General features: G+C 37.7%; 2 protein-coding genes across 6 annotated transcripts in view; one reads left to right on the top strand and one right to left on the bottom strand.

Moving 5' to 3' along the window:
• LOC123014203 overlaps positions 1-17,571 on the top strand; it is a 42,911-nt gene extending 25,340 nt beyond the window's left edge. The window contains exons 7-19 of one of the 5 annotated variants that reach the window (XM_044413172.1): positions 3,829-4,029; positions 6,048-6,246; positions 8,481-8,689; positions 10,326-10,644; positions 10,699-11,357; positions 11,409-12,119; positions 12,174-12,593; positions 12,646-12,876; positions 13,393-14,582; positions 14,634-15,366; positions 15,427-16,094; positions 16,143-16,231; positions 16,395-17,571. In XM_044413172.1, coding sequence (XP_044269107.1) covers positions 3,829-4,029; positions 6,048-6,246; positions 8,481-8,689; positions 10,326-10,644; positions 10,699-11,357; positions 11,409-12,119; positions 12,174-12,593; positions 12,646-12,876; positions 13,393-14,582; positions 14,634-15,366; positions 15,427-16,094; positions 16,143-16,231; positions 16,395-16,689 — 5,924 coding nt within the window. In that variant the 3' untranslated portion in view covers positions 16,690-17,571. Of the gene's footprint in view, positions 1-3,828; positions 4,030-6,047; positions 6,247-8,480; positions 8,690-10,325; positions 10,645-10,698; positions 11,358-11,408; positions 12,120-12,173; positions 12,594-12,645; positions 12,877-13,392; positions 14,583-14,633; positions 16,095-16,142; positions 16,232-16,394 lie in introns of those variants that run through there. The other 4 variants (XM_044413174.1, XM_044413173.1, XM_044413171.1 and 1 more) reach the window with 4 other exon arrangements.
• Positions 102-1,537, bottom strand: LOC123014205 (actin, muscle). The gene has a single exon (XM_044413176.1). It carries the CDS (start codon positions 1,449-1,451, stop codon positions 321-323), a length of 1,131 nt encoding a protein of 376 aa, XP_044269111.1. The 5' UTR covers positions 1,452-1,537; the 3' UTR covers positions 102-320.
• Positions 17,572-17,621: the final 50 nt, after the last annotated feature.

Genomic DNA, 17,621 nt, shown 5'->3' on the forward strand with positions numbered 1-17,621 from the left:
AAGTTTATTTAAGTTAAAAAAACAATAGACATATTATAATATACTGAAAACATCAATTTTCCTTTTGAATTCTAAAAAAAATCAAAAATAATAGGCAGGTCTGTTACTAGATAGGGATTTATTTACCTGCCCAGTCACATGGTATAGTTACAATTAAGTAAATGATAACAAATTATAAATAAATATATTCAAAGATGTTAATTGACAAGATGTTCATATAAAGTCTGTCTGGCAGTACAACCACGGTCGCAACAATAATAAATCTGTAGATGTATTGATACAGGTATAACAACTTATAGCAAATAAAAATGCAAAACAGCTTAGAAGCACTTGCGGTGGACAATTCCAGGGCCGGATTCGTCGTATTCTTGCTTGGAGATCCACATCTGTTGGAAGGTGGAGAGGGAAGCCAAGATGGATCCACCGATCCATACGGAGTACTTCCTTTCTGGGGGAGCAATGATCTTGATCTTGATGGTCGATGGAGCGAGGGCAGTGATTTCCTTTTGCATACGGTCAGCAATACCAGGGTACATGGTGGTGCCTCCAGAGAGGACAGTGTTGGCGTACAAGTCCTTACGGATGTCGACGTCGCATTTCATGATGGAGTTGTAGACGGTTTCATGGATACCGCAAGATTCCATACCCAAGAAGGAAGGTTGGAAGAGGGCTTCAGGGCAGCGGAATCTTTCGTTGCCGATGGTGATGACTTGGCCATCAGGAAGTTCGTAGCTCTTTTCGAGGGAGGTGGAAGCGGCAGCGGTGGCCATTTCCTGTTCGAAGTCGAGGGCGACATAGCAAAGTTTCTCCTTGATGTCACGGACGATTTCTCGCTCAGCGGTGGTTGTGAATGAATAACCACGTTCGGTGAGGATTTTCATGAGGTAGTCGGTCAAGTCGCGACCAGCCAAGTCCAAACGGAGGATGGCGTGGGGAAGGGCATAACCTTCATAGATGGGGACGGTGTGGGTGACACCATCTCCAGAGTCCAAGACAATACCAGTGGTACGACCGGAGGCGTACAAGGAAAGGACGGCCTGGATGGCAACATACATAGCGGGGGTGTTGAAGGTTTCAAACATGATTTGGGTCATCTTTTCGCGGTTAGCCTTGGGGTTCAAGGGGGCTTCAGTAAGCAAAACGGGGTGTTCTTCTGGAGCAACGCGGAGTTCATTGTAGAAGGTGTGATGCCAGATCTTTTCCATATCATCCCAGTTGGTGATGATGCCGTGTTCAATGGGGTATTTCAAGGTGAGGATACCTCTTTTGCTTTGGGCTTCATCTCCTACATAGGAGTCTTTTTGACCCATACCGACCATGACGCCCTGATGTCTTGGGCGACCGACGATGGATGGGAAGACGGCACGGGGGGCGTCATCACCGGCGAAGCCAGCTTTGCACATACCGGAGCCATTGTCAACGACAAGAGCCGCAACATCGTCGTCACACATGTTTGATGTGGTTGATCACTGCTCACTAGACAGAAAGAACACAGCTAAGAGCTTGTTGCGATGCGACTGGATGCTGGGAACACAACGAATCACTTTTATAGGCTACACCGTCAGCGGCGGGGTCCAGAAATTCTATTTTTTCATTACGCTACCTACGTCCACATCTTACTATATTAGTTCCAACGATTCTAACCGTCTAACGATACTTATTTGAGAATTTACACTATCACGCCCAGCGAAAAATTCGCTCAAACCCTACATGCACATAGGTACTCAAACACATTCCTCTCATTACTCATTCAAACAATAACTGCACTTAGTACATTTTACAATTCAAATCATCCATTAGGAACCGAATTAAGAAAAAAAATCTTTAAAACCTTAAATCAAACAATGTTTATTCATCCGAAAAAAGCAACATACGCTTGAAAATTCCTTTGGTTTGCGAATTTTCCAAACAGGGAGTTATATTAAAGCATAGTCGCCGCCACTGGCTGAAGACGGTTCCCAAAATAATTCGTACCGTCCATGTATGGCTCGCTTCATACAGCGACGCAGTCGCATGGCGTCGCCCAAATAAGACATCCTTGTTGTTAGTGGGAGGCGCGTCGTCCGACGACGAATTTCATAAATGTGCTCGGTATATGAGCCATCCAAAATAGTACCGCGACCAAAAATGCATCTCCCTACAAAAATCTCGTATTCATCCCTTAAACCGATCTTAGAAAAGATAGAGATTATTTTATTTCAGGTGCCAAAATAAAAATTAAAATTTTATTTAATAAAAATAAGTTCATATTAAAACAAATTAGTTCTGCACCATTTTTGGCAAATTTTACGGTTCATTGCACAGTTAATTATCATGTCCAAAATAGCCTCGTTGGCATGACTTAAGTAAATTCCGGTTGAAAGTAATTACAAGTATTTAGACTTCAGTATTTTGGCATGCTTGAATTTTTCTAAAATGACTAATCCTGTTAAAATATAGAAAATAAAGCAATTTTTGGTTTCGTGGGTGTCAATATTTTGACTCAAACTATATGTTTGAAAATGTACACAATGGAAATATATTTATTTATTTGTTCGTTTATTTATAAATACAGGATGAGTCAATTAGTGTACAAAAATTAAATGTGTGCACACTCGAAAAGTACAAAAATGATTTATCTTGGCCTCAAAACAACTCTGTTTTGAACTAATTTCAACTAATTAAGAAAGAAGCTAACGATGCATAAACTCTTTCATTATTGTTTCATTTAGATATAATTAACTTTCCTTTATAGCAGTGGCACTTTAGAGGCTCTCTTATATAAAATAATTATGTAGGGTATCCTCGAGGGGGGACCAATTTGTTCAATAAAACCATACTTACAAATATTATATTGTAGTAAAAAAAATTAAATACACTTTAAAGTCCAAAAATTGAATTTTGTATTATTTTTTATTTCGCTGTATTTTACAAAATACTGATTATGTGTATAACCATTACACAAAAAAATCGCCCTAATTTGTCCTACACTTAAATAAATTTAATTTTGATTTGATTTTTTGAACAATTTACATTAACGCTTTTTTATCCCTTTATCACACAGACAAAGCATTTACATTTGTAATTGTTGTATAATTACACTTCCCAACGAAGATAAATAATTATTTTTTATGAAACTTTAATTGTTTTCCTCACTACAAAGTAACTTCAAAGAGATTTTAGATCCTTCCCTACGCTTCAAAAGTTTTTAACCTGCATCCATGAGCTTGTAGATACGTGTACTGTTACTGTCTAAATTTAATTTAATCTTCGTTAAAAGAATTGTACTTTTGTATGCAATAAAGTAAAAATTGAACTGACCATGTTTTGAATCTTATGTGAATCGATCAGTAGGAAATATTTTATTTTTTATGACTAAGCGGGCTATAAATTTTGTGCCGTGGAATTTTCTCCTCTGCCTACATATGTTAACTTGCGAGAGCAACATCACCCCTACAAGTTACCACGTTATAACATTCATCAGCCATGTACTCGAGGCGTTATCAGTCAAAAGTTGTGAGAGTTTTGGAAAACACATCGCAAATAAAATGTGCTAAACACATCTGCTTGAATATTACTAATCGACGCTGTTATATTAATAAATTCAATCCGAAATATTGCGCCAAATAAAAATTTACAGGCCAAGGTTGTACTCTCTCCCGGGTTTATGTTTCATTATTTTTAAATAAACCCTTGAGCAAGTTCCTTTATAAAAAGGAGGATGGTGCAGTGTCAATACGAAAGCTTCGCTAAAAGCTCTAAAGCAGTCGATAGGATGGCGGTTAGCATTTATCTGATTTAAGACTTTTTCTCTGCTTGTTTTTCTTTTAGTCATTTTTTATGTTCTAGATTGGTTTCTCGGATGGCCTCAGCATGGACACTACAATCGACAGCCTAACGACGACGGACTCAGCGAACAAGACTGTGTGGAAGTTAGAAGGATCTATTCTCTCCCTTCGGCCTCGGCTAGTGTGGCGTCGGCTTTTATGTGGAATGACAGAGATTGTGCTACGCCTAATTACTTCATCTGCGAAAGATTAATTAATGATGGTGGGTAGATTCATTAAGAAGCTGTTGTTTGTTGGTAAAACAAGTCACAACAACAAGCTGCAAAAAATTTAACAAAGTATCTTTACTTTCACTGAGAGAAAGAATGTCAAGCATTTTATGCTTCACCAAAAATTCAATTTTGAGAGTCGGATTTTGAGTCGGGACAATTGAACTTCATTTAAATCATTAATGATTCAACGAGAACACTTCTCCGAGGTATAACCTCAACCCCATTGGAATCAGTCGGTAATTAACCCGTCATTCCAAACATTCAAGAATAGGCCAGATCAAAGTTCTTAACTTCTTGGCTGCAGCACGTACTGCAATAAGTGAAGTGTTAAAACACGCAACTGCAAAGCACTCCCGTAATCAAATTACGAGAAAATGTTCCAGTTATCATCATTTCCAACATCTACGAAAATGGAAATTCAATTATTCATTTTTAATTGAAGTACGGTTCAACTTAGAACTTTCTTGAACGTCCATTTACTTTTTATGTATTTTGTCGTTTTCATAACAAAAAGATAAAAGAGACGTTTATTCGAATAACTCATGTGAGTAATGCGCATTGCAATTATTCTCTCGCTCTTTTAATTAATTAACAAGAATTGCGGAAAAAGAAAATGAATTTTGAGGTACAAAACATAATATTAAACTCCAAAATAATATATCAGCGTAGAGAAATTTACTTGTTTGGGGTGTCCTTCGACTAAATGAAACTACTCATTTTAATGCAACGCTTCGGAAACGTTTATTCCTTCTTCAGGCGTTTAATTAATTTAACACTTTGCATGATGGCAGTATGAACAGTACGAAGTGAAGAAAGTGTTAATTAATTTTTTCTTTAAGTAACACTCTTACACTAAAATTTTCTAATTCGTAACTACCCTAACAGAACAAATAAGTATTACACTTGTCACAAGTTTTAAGTAGATATATTTCATTAACGGGTAAATTCATCCTTTTCTCAAATTCAAATATTTATAGATATAACCACTCAGAGTGTTGATGACGATAATAAATTTGAATTAATTTAAACCGAGAGCACATATTCAATGAGATAATTGATATAATTAAAAATCTACTTATAAAATTAATTACTTCAGTTACAAAAACAGAAGATAAAACAATTAGGGCTTCATTTAAATTTCGATATTTCACAGTCAAAAGAAGAAATTATAATGACGTTTCTCAGAATACGATTATATTTTTTATAAATTCTTTATTCTGTAATAAAATGTTCAAAGCCATGCGTTGCCACGTTCACCAGTTATTTTCAGTTCAAAGCTTCGCTGAAAAAATATCTGAGATAGGCAGGCAATAATACGTTGAAGTAAGAATTGAAGAAACTAAAGATACAGGAGTATTTATGACACCAAAGTTGCTTTTATTATAAACAATTATTACAACTGAAGATTATATTTGAACTACGGCAATCTTAACTTTAGATTTCATTGTTTTAATCGGCCTTTATACCGTAATGCAAAAAAATTGAAACTTAGAAAAAACGTAAAAAAATACTAAAAAACAATAAAAATGCAATAAATGTAAAATATTTATGAGTACTTCTTTATTATTTTGATTTGATTTTAAATGAAATTACGGAAATCCAAATTTGAATGGAAGTACATTGTGTTTCTGTTAAAAAGTGATAAAAATATTGAAAACATGTTGTATGCAAATATACCAATCTTGTCATATTTATGTTTTCAAAAACAGAGCGTTTTCTATATTTAACTTATCTGCCAGTACCAGTGAAAACGTGATTGTTTCATATGCCCCTTTTCACAGCGTTGATGTTGATAAATGATGTACAATGGATCAAAAATAAAAAATATATTTAAGATCCATAAATTTCTAACCTCCATCTTCTATAGCCCGTTCCTTTCCCGAATACATTTCCTGCCATGAATCTTCAATGCGCTCAAGTCCGGATTCGCTCCGGACGCTAGTCTAAATTTAAACCTGGCACATATGGACGAAAACAAATCACGCCTAAGCCCGAATATGATTTACAGAGCCGTTGGAGGACAATTGGCCGCCAGATTGCAATAGATCGGTGGAACTATCCAGACAGCAGCCCCGAGCCGTTGTCTCTAGTCCCGGATTTCCACGTCATTATCCAGACAACACAGATTGTGACACCGACATCACAGCGCCTCCTGGTTATCGACTCGTTTTGGATTTCGAGGAGTTAGTTCTCGAAAATGAACCTTCGTAAGTATTCTTGTACTTCGTTTCCTTTTTTTATTAAAGCGAAGAGCGTATTGTTAATAAATTGATCGAGTGCTTTGAGAGGATGACCTTTTAGTGCTAACTCTCACTTTGCAGTTTATGATAGAGTGGAAAGGATTTTCATAGATCTATCAAAATGTTGAATACTTAACTTTTTTGTGGAAACATTTTCAATTGGCGGCTTAAAACCGTATAAGAAGTACGAGTAAAATCTTGAAATTCTTGTAATTTTACTACTTAATTAAAAGTTAGATTTTCTGAATAAGATAAGTACAAAAAATTAGCTGTTCACAGACAAATTTATTACAGCCACTAGTATGATTAAAAAGCGAAAACACATCGTTGGGGCTGTCATATAATTGATATTTATGATATCGGAAAAGGATATTACTCAAAACTCGCAAAACTCTTTTCAATAATAACACTTTTTTTCTAAGCGATAATTCATTTTCATTTTAAGAAGAACATATAACTTTCAATAAATCTGTACCTCAGCAATACTGATACCCAAAAAACAATGTGTAAATTTTAGTAAAGTTAAACAAACGAAAAGATATTTAAATAATTTTTTAAAGAAACTTTCTATTGCTCTGGTGCTTGAGTTTTCCCGACCATAGAAGCCCCTTGGGAATTCAGACCGTCTTTAAAATCCCTCAAAGACTGACACTAAAAATTGTCTATTTCTAAAACATGCTTTAAATATTTTTCTCTTAAAGGCAAAATGTAACGTTTTTGAAAACCCATCGCTATAATTCAAAGTTTTTTCACTTTAATAATTACAATCAGCATTAATATCGTAATAACGGCATCATAAATGTCATAATACTAATAATAGTATAAATAATGCAAATACATAACCATTTTTAAGCTAATTTTAAAATTGAGTATCCATTGATTTGTAATGATTGTAATTTCCATTAATTTAAATTTTGTTAAACTAGGATAGTTTTGTAAATATAATTTACAAACTACCCGTCCTAGGCCTAGATAATATTTTAGTTCGATTCAAGAGTCTAAAAATGGTGGATGCGCCGGGTTGTTTTTTACAAATATATTCACAACTACTGAAAACCGTGTTAGGTATTCTAAAATTCTAAAATGTAAAATGGGATGGATGTTATAAAAATTAAAACGTATAGTTTGTATTGTAGATAGTATTGTATTCACAAAAAGTACAAGTCAAAATCTGTGGTCATAATTTTTCAGTTAGAGATTTATAATTTACACTAATCACAGTCACAGTCACAAATAATCTTTCACTTAATACAATACACAAAAATAAACTAATCTCTTAAACTTAAAACCTTAAGATTGAAGAAAAATAAAATTGTGAAAAAATTATTTAAATTTAATTTGTTGTATTATTATTTATTTATTCAAAGTCAATAGTTCTCAACTAAGGCTGAAATTACAAAAAAAGTAATACAATATTTATTTATAACCATCTATTTTAAAAAGAATATTAAACCCGTAAAAGTTATGTTTATTTTGAGATATTTAAATATTTTCACATTAAAATCATTTATTAATAATCTACTGAGGCTGTCGCCTTTTATATGCATTTCATAATTAACGAGTAGCTTGTAATAATCCAGATGAAACGCGACTGTGGGCATTTGCATACATAACACAAAATACAAAATATTGCAATTTGTAAAGAAAATGTCGAATTTTATTAAATTAATAAACTAATTAAAATCAATCACTCAAACAAAAGGTGCTGTGAATACTTTTGGGTCCTCAGAAAAAGCATCAGTTACAAGCCAATGCAAATTAAGCTTTAACCCAAAAAATAATTCCCCATTGAGCATGTCAAAACATCTAAATCCCACAAAAAATTCTATCGCGCGGTCGATAAAGTTTCTGTTGATTTAATTTAAATGGAAATCCAGTCTGGTCCAGCGAGATGTTTTTAATTTTCTCCTTCGTTCCCCGCGGCAATAGTAATGTCCATTTTATGCAAAGTATTTTTTGTTACTTTGTTGAAAATTATGTATGACCATTTTCATGCACATTTATCATGTCGCAAAATTGCGGGCCATTAAAACACAATCAATGTGTGAAAGCTTTCAGCACAACAATCCAAACTTATGCTATCACGTTACATTGAAGTTAAATTTAGCCTCGTTTACATATCAACACAGAACACTTTATTCACACTCCCTTCTTTAAGTAGCAGCACTTATAAATTTTAATTTTTGCCAATTGATTTGCAGTTGCAGCTACGACTATTTGGAGATTTTAGAAAATAACAACGTTTCTTCGTCCATAAATTCAACTTCTGCGCGGCGTCTGTGTGGCGACTGGAGTTCCAAACTAAAATTGCTTCGATACGTCAGTAATGGGTCGAAACTGAAATTAAGATTCAGCTCAGATTATTCGCATCATTTCGGGGGGTATAAGGCGCGTGTCTCTATGGAAAGTGGTAAGTCAACTTTGAAAGTGAGACGTTTGAAAACGGCGTACAAACCCTCAAAAACCCCTGCGTTGCAGGTGGTTGATTAAACCGAATCGAACTAGATAATAATCTCAAATTAGTGTTAAGGCTCTTATTGCACGTTTCCTACGCAAAGAAGTTTCTCTGATGTGGGCTTCGCCGTTGGCAGTAGTTAACAGAATTAAATGCCCGCTGCTGTTTCCATTAGTTTACCCACAGCGTTACCTTCCATTTGGAGCAATTACAATCACATCCCCATTGTAAAGGGATTAATAACAGCAATTAATCCATGAGTAGGCGTACTTCTACAACTACCAGTAAATAAACAGACAAAAATTTTAATAATACCACGTAATGTGATCCATGATGCTAAAAAACGTGTGTTCTATATTCTAGAGTTGCATTAAAAATTACAAATCCTTACTATTTCGAAAAGCAGAGATAAAACCTCTGTAATATTTATTTCAATTTTCACTAATCGATATTTGCTGAGCAACATTTTTGATCCAAACAAACTGAAATCCAGGACCTTTGTCTGGACGTTTTCGTCGCCTCTAGCTGCACTTTATTAGAAAAAGCGTAGCTCGACATAAGCTAGATGTTCTACAACTCTCGCGGCAACAATTTCTTGCCTTCAGGAAAGTCGTTTTCTTTTAATAGTGCTTTTGCTCGTAATGCTCAAACTTATGCAATCAAGTTATCTCTTCAAAAGTTTGTTTTATGTTTAAACATATAATTAACCACTTACGTTCCGATACTTAGAGAGTTACATAAACCACTTAATAAGACTTTTGCAACTTGTGCGAGATATAAATCCAAGTCATTGCAAAAATCTTTTGAGCACAAATTTATTTTCAAAGTTTGGCGCTTCTCAAGCATTGTTATTACGGACAAAAGACGAACAGTTTTACTAACTCTCCCTTAAAACCTTGAATTTCAACACCAAAATAGATAGTAAACCAATATTTCAACAGTTTTTAATTTAATACTTGCTTATTAGTTAATCTTTTTTATTTTTTTTTACTAAACAGCAATTTTGTATTATTATTCCATTTATTGTAATTATATTTTGTTTCTCTCCGTATACACAGTGCCAAACAGTTAAAAAATTGTTCACAATCAAAAGTTGCATACACTTTTCTTAGGTATGACATTTTTTATTAATTTTGTTCTTAGTTTTCATTCTTGAAGTTTACTTTAATACCACTATTGTCCCTTTTACTAGTAGTCTTCCTACATAGCGATTACGGAGTAAACATTAACTTTACGGCGAACGGCGGTATGCTTTGGAGTGAAAAGTTCATTAATACACATTTTTTTCATGAAGCCAATTATCGCCACATTGCTTTAACATCTTTTGTAAATTTAAACGCCAAGATAATTTTAAACCACAAAAATTGAATTACTTTTGCCTGTTTTTTTCTGGTAGAAGTGGTCTGTAGAGCGCTCATGTTTAAATTTAATTAGTAGAATTGAAAAATCGGTTTAAAGTTTTGAAACAACAGACACAAAATTACGTATATACACGTTACAAAGACTGGATCTCGTAAACATTTAAATAATTTAAGGATTATAATAAAAAAAAACTGATTAGCAACAATGAAAAAATGTGTTTCTTTGCTAGCAACGCAATGCTCTGATGATCGCTTACAAATGTTCAACAACTCTTGCTACCTATTCGTAAGTTACCCTGAAGTGACTTGGTCGACGGCACAAGAAATTTGCAAGGGCAAAAAAAGCCAACTAGCGTCAATTCTAAGTACTGAAGAAGAGCGTTTCATCACAACGAACATTCGTAAATCTATCGATTATCGTACTAGTGCGCTTTATTGGCTCGGAGGTAAGTCCGAGACCGATTCTGGCTTTAAATGGACAGACGGAAATCCGATGCAATATATGGGTTGGCTGCCAGGACAGAAACCAGCTGACGATACAAACGTCAGGTACACTACAACAATCCAAAGAAAAAGATCGTCGAAATTGATATTATTTTCCAGATGTCTCGGAATTCAGTGGACTCCATCTCCAACACCGATGCTCCCTAGTGGATTTTACTGGAAGTCGCGTCGGTGTAGCACCCACGGTGGCTATGTGTGCAAAAAACCAAGTCAAATCTCAGGAGTCGGGATTAACTTTAACAAAACTGTAAACGGTTCAGAGGGTACTCTAACAAGTCCTCATTATCCAGACCACTACTATAACCATTTGGACTTCTCGGTGAGGATTATTGGCCCGGATAGGACCCGTCTCGTGGTGAAATTTTTGAAAATTGATATCGAGCACCAATTGGAATGTCTGTACGACTTCGTCCAGCTGTCAAGCGGAGGACAAATCGGCGACGCTGTGAAGTTTTGTGGGACCCATGACACCGACATGCATCGGTTCAACTTTGTGTCGGAGGGCAACGAAGCGGAATTGAGGTTCCATTCCGATTACTCAATATCAGGAAGTGGATTTTCACTGACGTGGCATGCCGTCGACGTTTCCGCATGTCCTTTGCAAACTCTCACGGCCAAGGAAGGAGTTTTAACTAGTCCCAACTACCCGGACTTTATACTGGCCCATTTAAATTGTTCCGTGACTATTTTAGCGCCAATGGGGAAACGAGTTTGGTTGGAGTTTCATGATTATGACATCGAAAGGACAGCGTTACGAGGTGAATTATTATTAGAAGAGTGATGAATGAATTTTCTTGTGATTTTTCTAGGAAGGGGCAAAAATGCGTTGCTCGAAGTGACCTTAGGGAGGGAGTCCCGACCCTTCGAACCCTTCGAATCAGAAACCTTACTCACCGAAGGCACTTTCCTCTCGGACGAAGAAAGATTAAAAATTAGTCTCCGCACCGGCGATCGACCCTTGGGTAAGGGATTCCGAGCAATTTACAAAATCATTACCTCGGCTCAAGAAGAGAAAATTATCAATCTCAAGCAAAATTCATCAGGATTGCTACTCCACCTTAATTATCCAAATAACCCTTCAATTAATATTAATTTCCTCCAACACTTTATCGCACCCTTGGGATGTACAATATCCTTGGAGTTTTTTCGTGTCAAACTCAGCGACAAGGAATGTCTGGATGGAAATGGCGCCATTGAAGTGTACGACAATTATTACGACACGAACGGAACCTCCTGGAAATTATGTTATGACGCAGATACGGAAGACGCTATCGCTCCCGTGACTCCAATATCGATCACTTCGTTCCTAAATACATTACATGTACGCCAGAAGAGTGGAGTTGTCGGTGTTGCCTTAAACGGAAGTCTTCGAGTTCAACCCGATCCAGAATTTAAAGCCAAACTCCTAAAACATAAAGATGATGAAGTGGAGTCATGTAGCCCAAATCCGTGCCAAAACCAAGGAAAATGTGTCACGAAAGAGCATCAGAATTTCTGCCAATGCACCGGCCATTTCATCGGTAATAAAAACACAAAATAAAAGACATCTACGTATTAAAAATCGATTTTTCCAGGACTCTTCTGCGCCTTAACCAAATGCGAATTGGAACCGTGTGTTTTCGGAACATGTCATTTGACCAACTCAAGTTACTCCTGCCAATGCAAAACTGGCTACATAGGACCAAACTGTGAACAAAAACGGAAACCCTGTGAAGGAAATCCTTGCGAAAGCCGCGGCGTCTGCATCGAACGCGGAGACAGCTTCCAGTGCCGATGCCATGCCTGGTGGGAGGGTTCTCGCTGCGAGAAACGAATGCTGCACATCCCATACAAACCTCTAAGTGAAAGAATGTTTCATGAGCCGTTTTGGCTAGGTCTAATGACCGTCTGCGTTGTGATGGGTGTTATCGGATTAGTTTGGTGTGCCAAGAGACACTTCCCCGAAAAAATTGAAAAACTATTGGCCGAAGAAAACGACCGAAATAGAAGCACAAGTACGATTTGTCGTCTTGTTTGCATAAAGGTTTTGAGTGATTTTTGTTTCAGTATCTTCACTGAGGAGTTCTTCGGTTCGCGAACAGCTAGCAGCAGCTTCAGGAGCGGCTTCCGTGACGGTGACCCCCAGCCCAGGTCCGACTGCGCCTCGATCCCTATTTGGCCGCCTGGGTATCCGCAAGCCATCCATCCTCAGCCTGACCAGTCCACACGCCAGCGGCTACGTTCCTGCCACCGCCCGAACGTTTAGTTTGGACGATTTGCTAAAACCTCTCCCGAGACGTAAGGCCTGGTGCCTGAGCTGTTAATGTCAACACACCTCTGTACTCTTATACTCGCTCACTCTCTATTTTTCTCTACTTCTTCTCTGTTGTCGTAGACCAGAATGCCATGTTCCTTTATCCTCACTATCTTGCGTGTGGCTGGTAGGTTGCACAGTATAATTCGTAAAACCGTGATTTCCGTCGCACCGACGACAGCTATTGTACATATAGCACAATACATGACTATTGTACATACATAAACTGCTTAAAAACACTGCAAAAATATTTAACTGACTTTACATGGGAAACAAACCAAACACAATTTACTCAAAGTAATCTTTTATTATAGCGCCTTAAATAAAAGTTTAGTACAGTCAATTAATTAACAATATTTTGCAATGTTTTGGCTTCTCGACGTTGAACTTGGTTACTGCTGGTGGCCAGAGCTTTATACAATAGTATGTGGCTTGTGTGACGATCACAACAAATATTCAAATTTTGCTGTTTCTAATTACTTATGTTGGAATGCGCGTAGGTACACCATCTCCTAAGAAAAAAAGGAACAACTCAACGCCAACCAAAAAGAATGCGGCTGAGAAGAAACAGATTCTCCAGCAATTAATATCGCCTGGTAATAAGCAATTGTCTCGCAAAGTAAGCCTCGGTGAACTAATGCAGATGAGCGAGAAAAAGATGAAAGACAGTGGCGAACACAAGCTAGACGCAGAGTCGCGAATGAAAGAGACGAAATTTGGCGAAGGTGACAGTGTTCAGAGTGCTTTGAACGATCCAAAACTAGAGAAAAAAGTAACGTTCGCGCGCTTATTAAATAAAGTCTCTGCTGAAATGAGCTCCGGTTCGGAGATGGAGCTTGGTATAATGCAGAGCAATCGATTAGGTTGCGTTTTCGCGCGTCCTTCGAGCACCCCTCCTTCGCCAAACGTTGATGCAAGATCTCCTAACAGTACGTCAAGTAACCAAGGTAGTGATTCGTTCACTAGCTCTGATCTCGCGATCCCGAGTGCTTTGAGTTCAAGTATTTCAGATTTTTTGAACACCCGAAAGAACAGTAGATTGCCCAACGGCAGACAAAAACCTGCAAGCGCCGATTCTATCCTTGCTATGTTCCGAAATTTCTCGGTGAGTTCAGCCGGGGCCAATTTACCTTCTTCGCTGAAGGTTTCCCCTTCTACGACACCCACCGCTTCGAGTCCTCAAGACGACATCGTCGGCGATGACGAATCGTCCACTTCGTCGATTCATACGCCGGTTTCGTTCTCAAGCGGGCCTCCTGAGAGTCCCGTCTTGCACCGACAAAGCCAGAGCACAATAGAAGTACCCGTTCTTGACCCTCTGAGCGCACACAAATCGTCTAGCAGCGGCAGTAACTTCCTGCATCCGCCCACGATACTCTTAGAGATACCGAGCACAATCAACAAGTGCCTTTCGCCCATTCGGGAGATGCCTACGCCGTTACCTTCACCGATACCATCGCCAGCTCTCACCCCCATTATGAGACGCAGTCACATCTCCTCCTCTCTGGAGGATGCTGCCGAAATGAGCGACGACAGAATGTCAGTAGAGCTTCCCAACATTTCCATCAGCGACGGCGATGACGAAGATATGCCGTGCACACAAGACATTGCTATCGATCCCCAAGCAGAAGACGGACTCATCTTGGAAGAAGCCGCAGCCATGCAACAGAACTCAACTCGAAAAGCAAAAGTAACTTCCCCAAAACACAAATCCTCAAATATAACAAAATTTCTTTTGCAGCATCGTCCTCCGCCTCTTAGTGAACCTACCGATTCTGATACCTCCCAATCACAACCTCTAGTGATTCCCTTACTCACAATCCAAACACCTTCTCCAACTCACTCAAAAGCGCCCTCACTTCTCTTCCCCGGCTCTCCTCCACCTCAAAAACCCCACCATCATGAACCTTCATTTCAGTTTCCTCCTTCAAAGCAAAATCGCAAACTCTACAAAGATTTGGACAAACCTAATTCTCTAGACCTGCCTTGTGCACCTCCCATGATTACAATAACATGCAATATGAGTGAAGCAGAATCAGATGCCGAGTCTATGTCTCCTGCTGCTAAAGCCGCAGGACATTTGGGAGGTGCATCAGCAGGAATGACATATTTAAGCCCTTTTTCCATTGCACGGGGCGAACACAACGCCTCAGAATCTAATTTAAGTTCTTCCGGGTATAGCTCAATGGCAAGTCCAGGTCCTTCTAGATGCGGTTCTAGCAATCCTTTGTGTCCCTCCGAAATGGAAGATCAAGGGCCTCCCGGATCGGGACCTTCTCATCGAAGACCTTCTCCAGTATTAAAAAACAATTCCAATCCTTCTGAACGGTCAGACATGGATAAGAAAACGGAAGAGCAAAGAAGAGGACGTTCTGATTCTGAAACACTTTCCGATGACCCTCTTTTAGAATCAAACGATGAAGGGATCGGAACTGATCATATCGAGGAGAAAATCGAAGAAGGTGATGTTAAAAGTGCGAAAGAACTCGAAGTCTTCATGGTTAGTGAAAGCGAAAATACTAAAACTCTTCTAGATTTGCCGCTGATTCCACCACCCACAAGACCAGGAAAGAGTATAGAAGACAACATGGAGAGGCTCCTCCCGCCTCCCCCTGCACCAGCTGGGAAAAAAACACTACAATTGCCATCAATAGTTGTACAGTGCGACGGCTCCGGATGTGAAAAACTGCTAAGTCCGATGAGTTCGCGTAGTGAAAGTCCTTTGAGTGATCGTAGCGGTTTAGATCGATTCTCCCCGCACTTCTACGGCAGACACAAAGATTTACTACCTTTCACGGATTCGGATGGACTTTACGACTTCTCCAGTACCGATAAAATGAACGTAATGAAAATGACGCAACATAAAAAGACGAGCAGGAAACGCGATAAAAAACTGGTGAGGCATTGTAAGACACCGAGTCCTACTAAACCCACAAACCCTCTTTTACCGCACAACCATCTAGACGTTCCCAGTAAAGACACCTTTTACAAAGTTCCGCCACCACGTAAATTGAGCCCGAAAAGAAGGGCGACGCGATCACAAATTGTTAGCTCAAGTTCTAGTTCCGATAGTATTCATTCGAATCGCGAAATTCGGATGTCTTCTTCTAGTCCTAGTCCTGATACTATAAGGTGGTCTTCGCCGATTGATTGGCTGGATGAAAAATGTCAACAAAAAGTACAAGAGGAAGACAATTACGACGTAATTTGAAATAATTGTCTTTTTTTGAGTGCATGATATTTTTTTCAGGATGCCAGTAGTGCGATGATACCAAAGCCGGCCGATGTTTCCAGGCATCAAAAGATAAGCAGATTAAGGGCAATTAGTCATCAAATAAGGTAATCAATTACACACAACTGACCCATTTACAGCAATGTCATTTGAAAAGTAAAATTTATAATTTTTTTCACTCTCAAAGATATTTAATATCTTTGAATCAAAATTTTTTAAACGAAAAATGCAAAATTAGTTTTTTTTTAAATAAACTCCTTTGTTTTCCAGATTTTTAAGAAGATTAGAACTTAGTTTAAAACGAAGAGAACGTACGGTCAGCCCGTCGGACAGTTTAGATAGCGGCGGCGACGACGATTCTCCCCGAGCGACGTCTCCTTTACTACAACAATCGAAAAGTGGAAAAGTTGAGATCCAAAAAAGTAGTAGCATAGGAAAACTTCATAGTAGTCAGAGTAGCAAAACAAAGCGAGGAAAATACAAGCGCGGTGAACTTTTACTTCCACAGCACGAAGAAAAATCGTGGAAAAGAATAGTTATAACAGGAAATGGTCATTCTGACTAAGTGTTTTAAGAAATGACACTAAAAAGAAAAATGTACTGATAGCTAATTAACGAAAAACGAATAAATCAATATATTCTAAAACATCGAACAATCATAAATGTACATTTTAACCTATGATCGCAATATTTTAAAAAGTGAATAAATCCTGAAGCTTGTTATACTTATAAACCATTTATCGAATTTACATATAAGTATGATTAATAATTTAATGCTCAAAAGCGCGTTGTTGTTAAATGTTGCACATTGTTTAGGTTTCATTCAGGCCCTAAAATTACAAAACGGCTAAACATGGCATTGATCGATAAACTGAAGCAATATTTTTTTAAATAAATTTGCTGTAAAAACCCCACTTCGAATTGTTATTGCTTTGGTTTCTCAATGAGTGCGTAACACGTTATAAAATTGTAATAAATGTAAATAATGTCGTCCATAACTTTCAATGATTCCAGCGAGGAATAACCACGGAAATCAAGCTAACCTGGTTCAAGACGAACACATAGAACGGCTTGTAAATGAGACTGATTTTCTACTATATTTAAATTTTAGCCACGGTTTCGTTCGTTACATTTGCACTATTCATGTCCAGTCCCACCCCCTACACGTTATTGTCATACGGGTATCGTTGTTTGTTGGTACCACTGTGATAGAACCATTACACTGTATGTAACTTCTACAGCAATATTTTGAAGGGAGCAAGAAGTCTTTTGGCACAAACGAGCAATTATGTAGTATTGCACACTACTACCTATTAATACTTTCTTTGTAACTTACTATAACTTTAAGAAAATGTCTTTCATTACGCCATGCGTCTACTCTATATATTTTCTATGTTGTTTATTTGCTGTATTCATCGAAATTTTAATAAATTGCTTGTTTTCTTAACAAAACATCTTTTTTCTCATAAATTCCTAACCCACTAAAACAATCTTCAC

Source organism: Tribolium madens, unplaced genomic scaffold (genome assembly GCF_015345945.1).
Source record: "Tribolium madens isolate multiple individuals breed KSU strain unplaced genomic scaffold, Tmad_KSU_1.1 Scaffold_97;HRSCAF=244;Tcas5.2_LG3a, whole genome shotgun sequence".
Taxonomy (NCBI): domain Eukaryota; kingdom Metazoa; phylum Arthropoda; class Insecta; order Coleoptera; family Tenebrionidae; genus Tribolium; species Tribolium madens.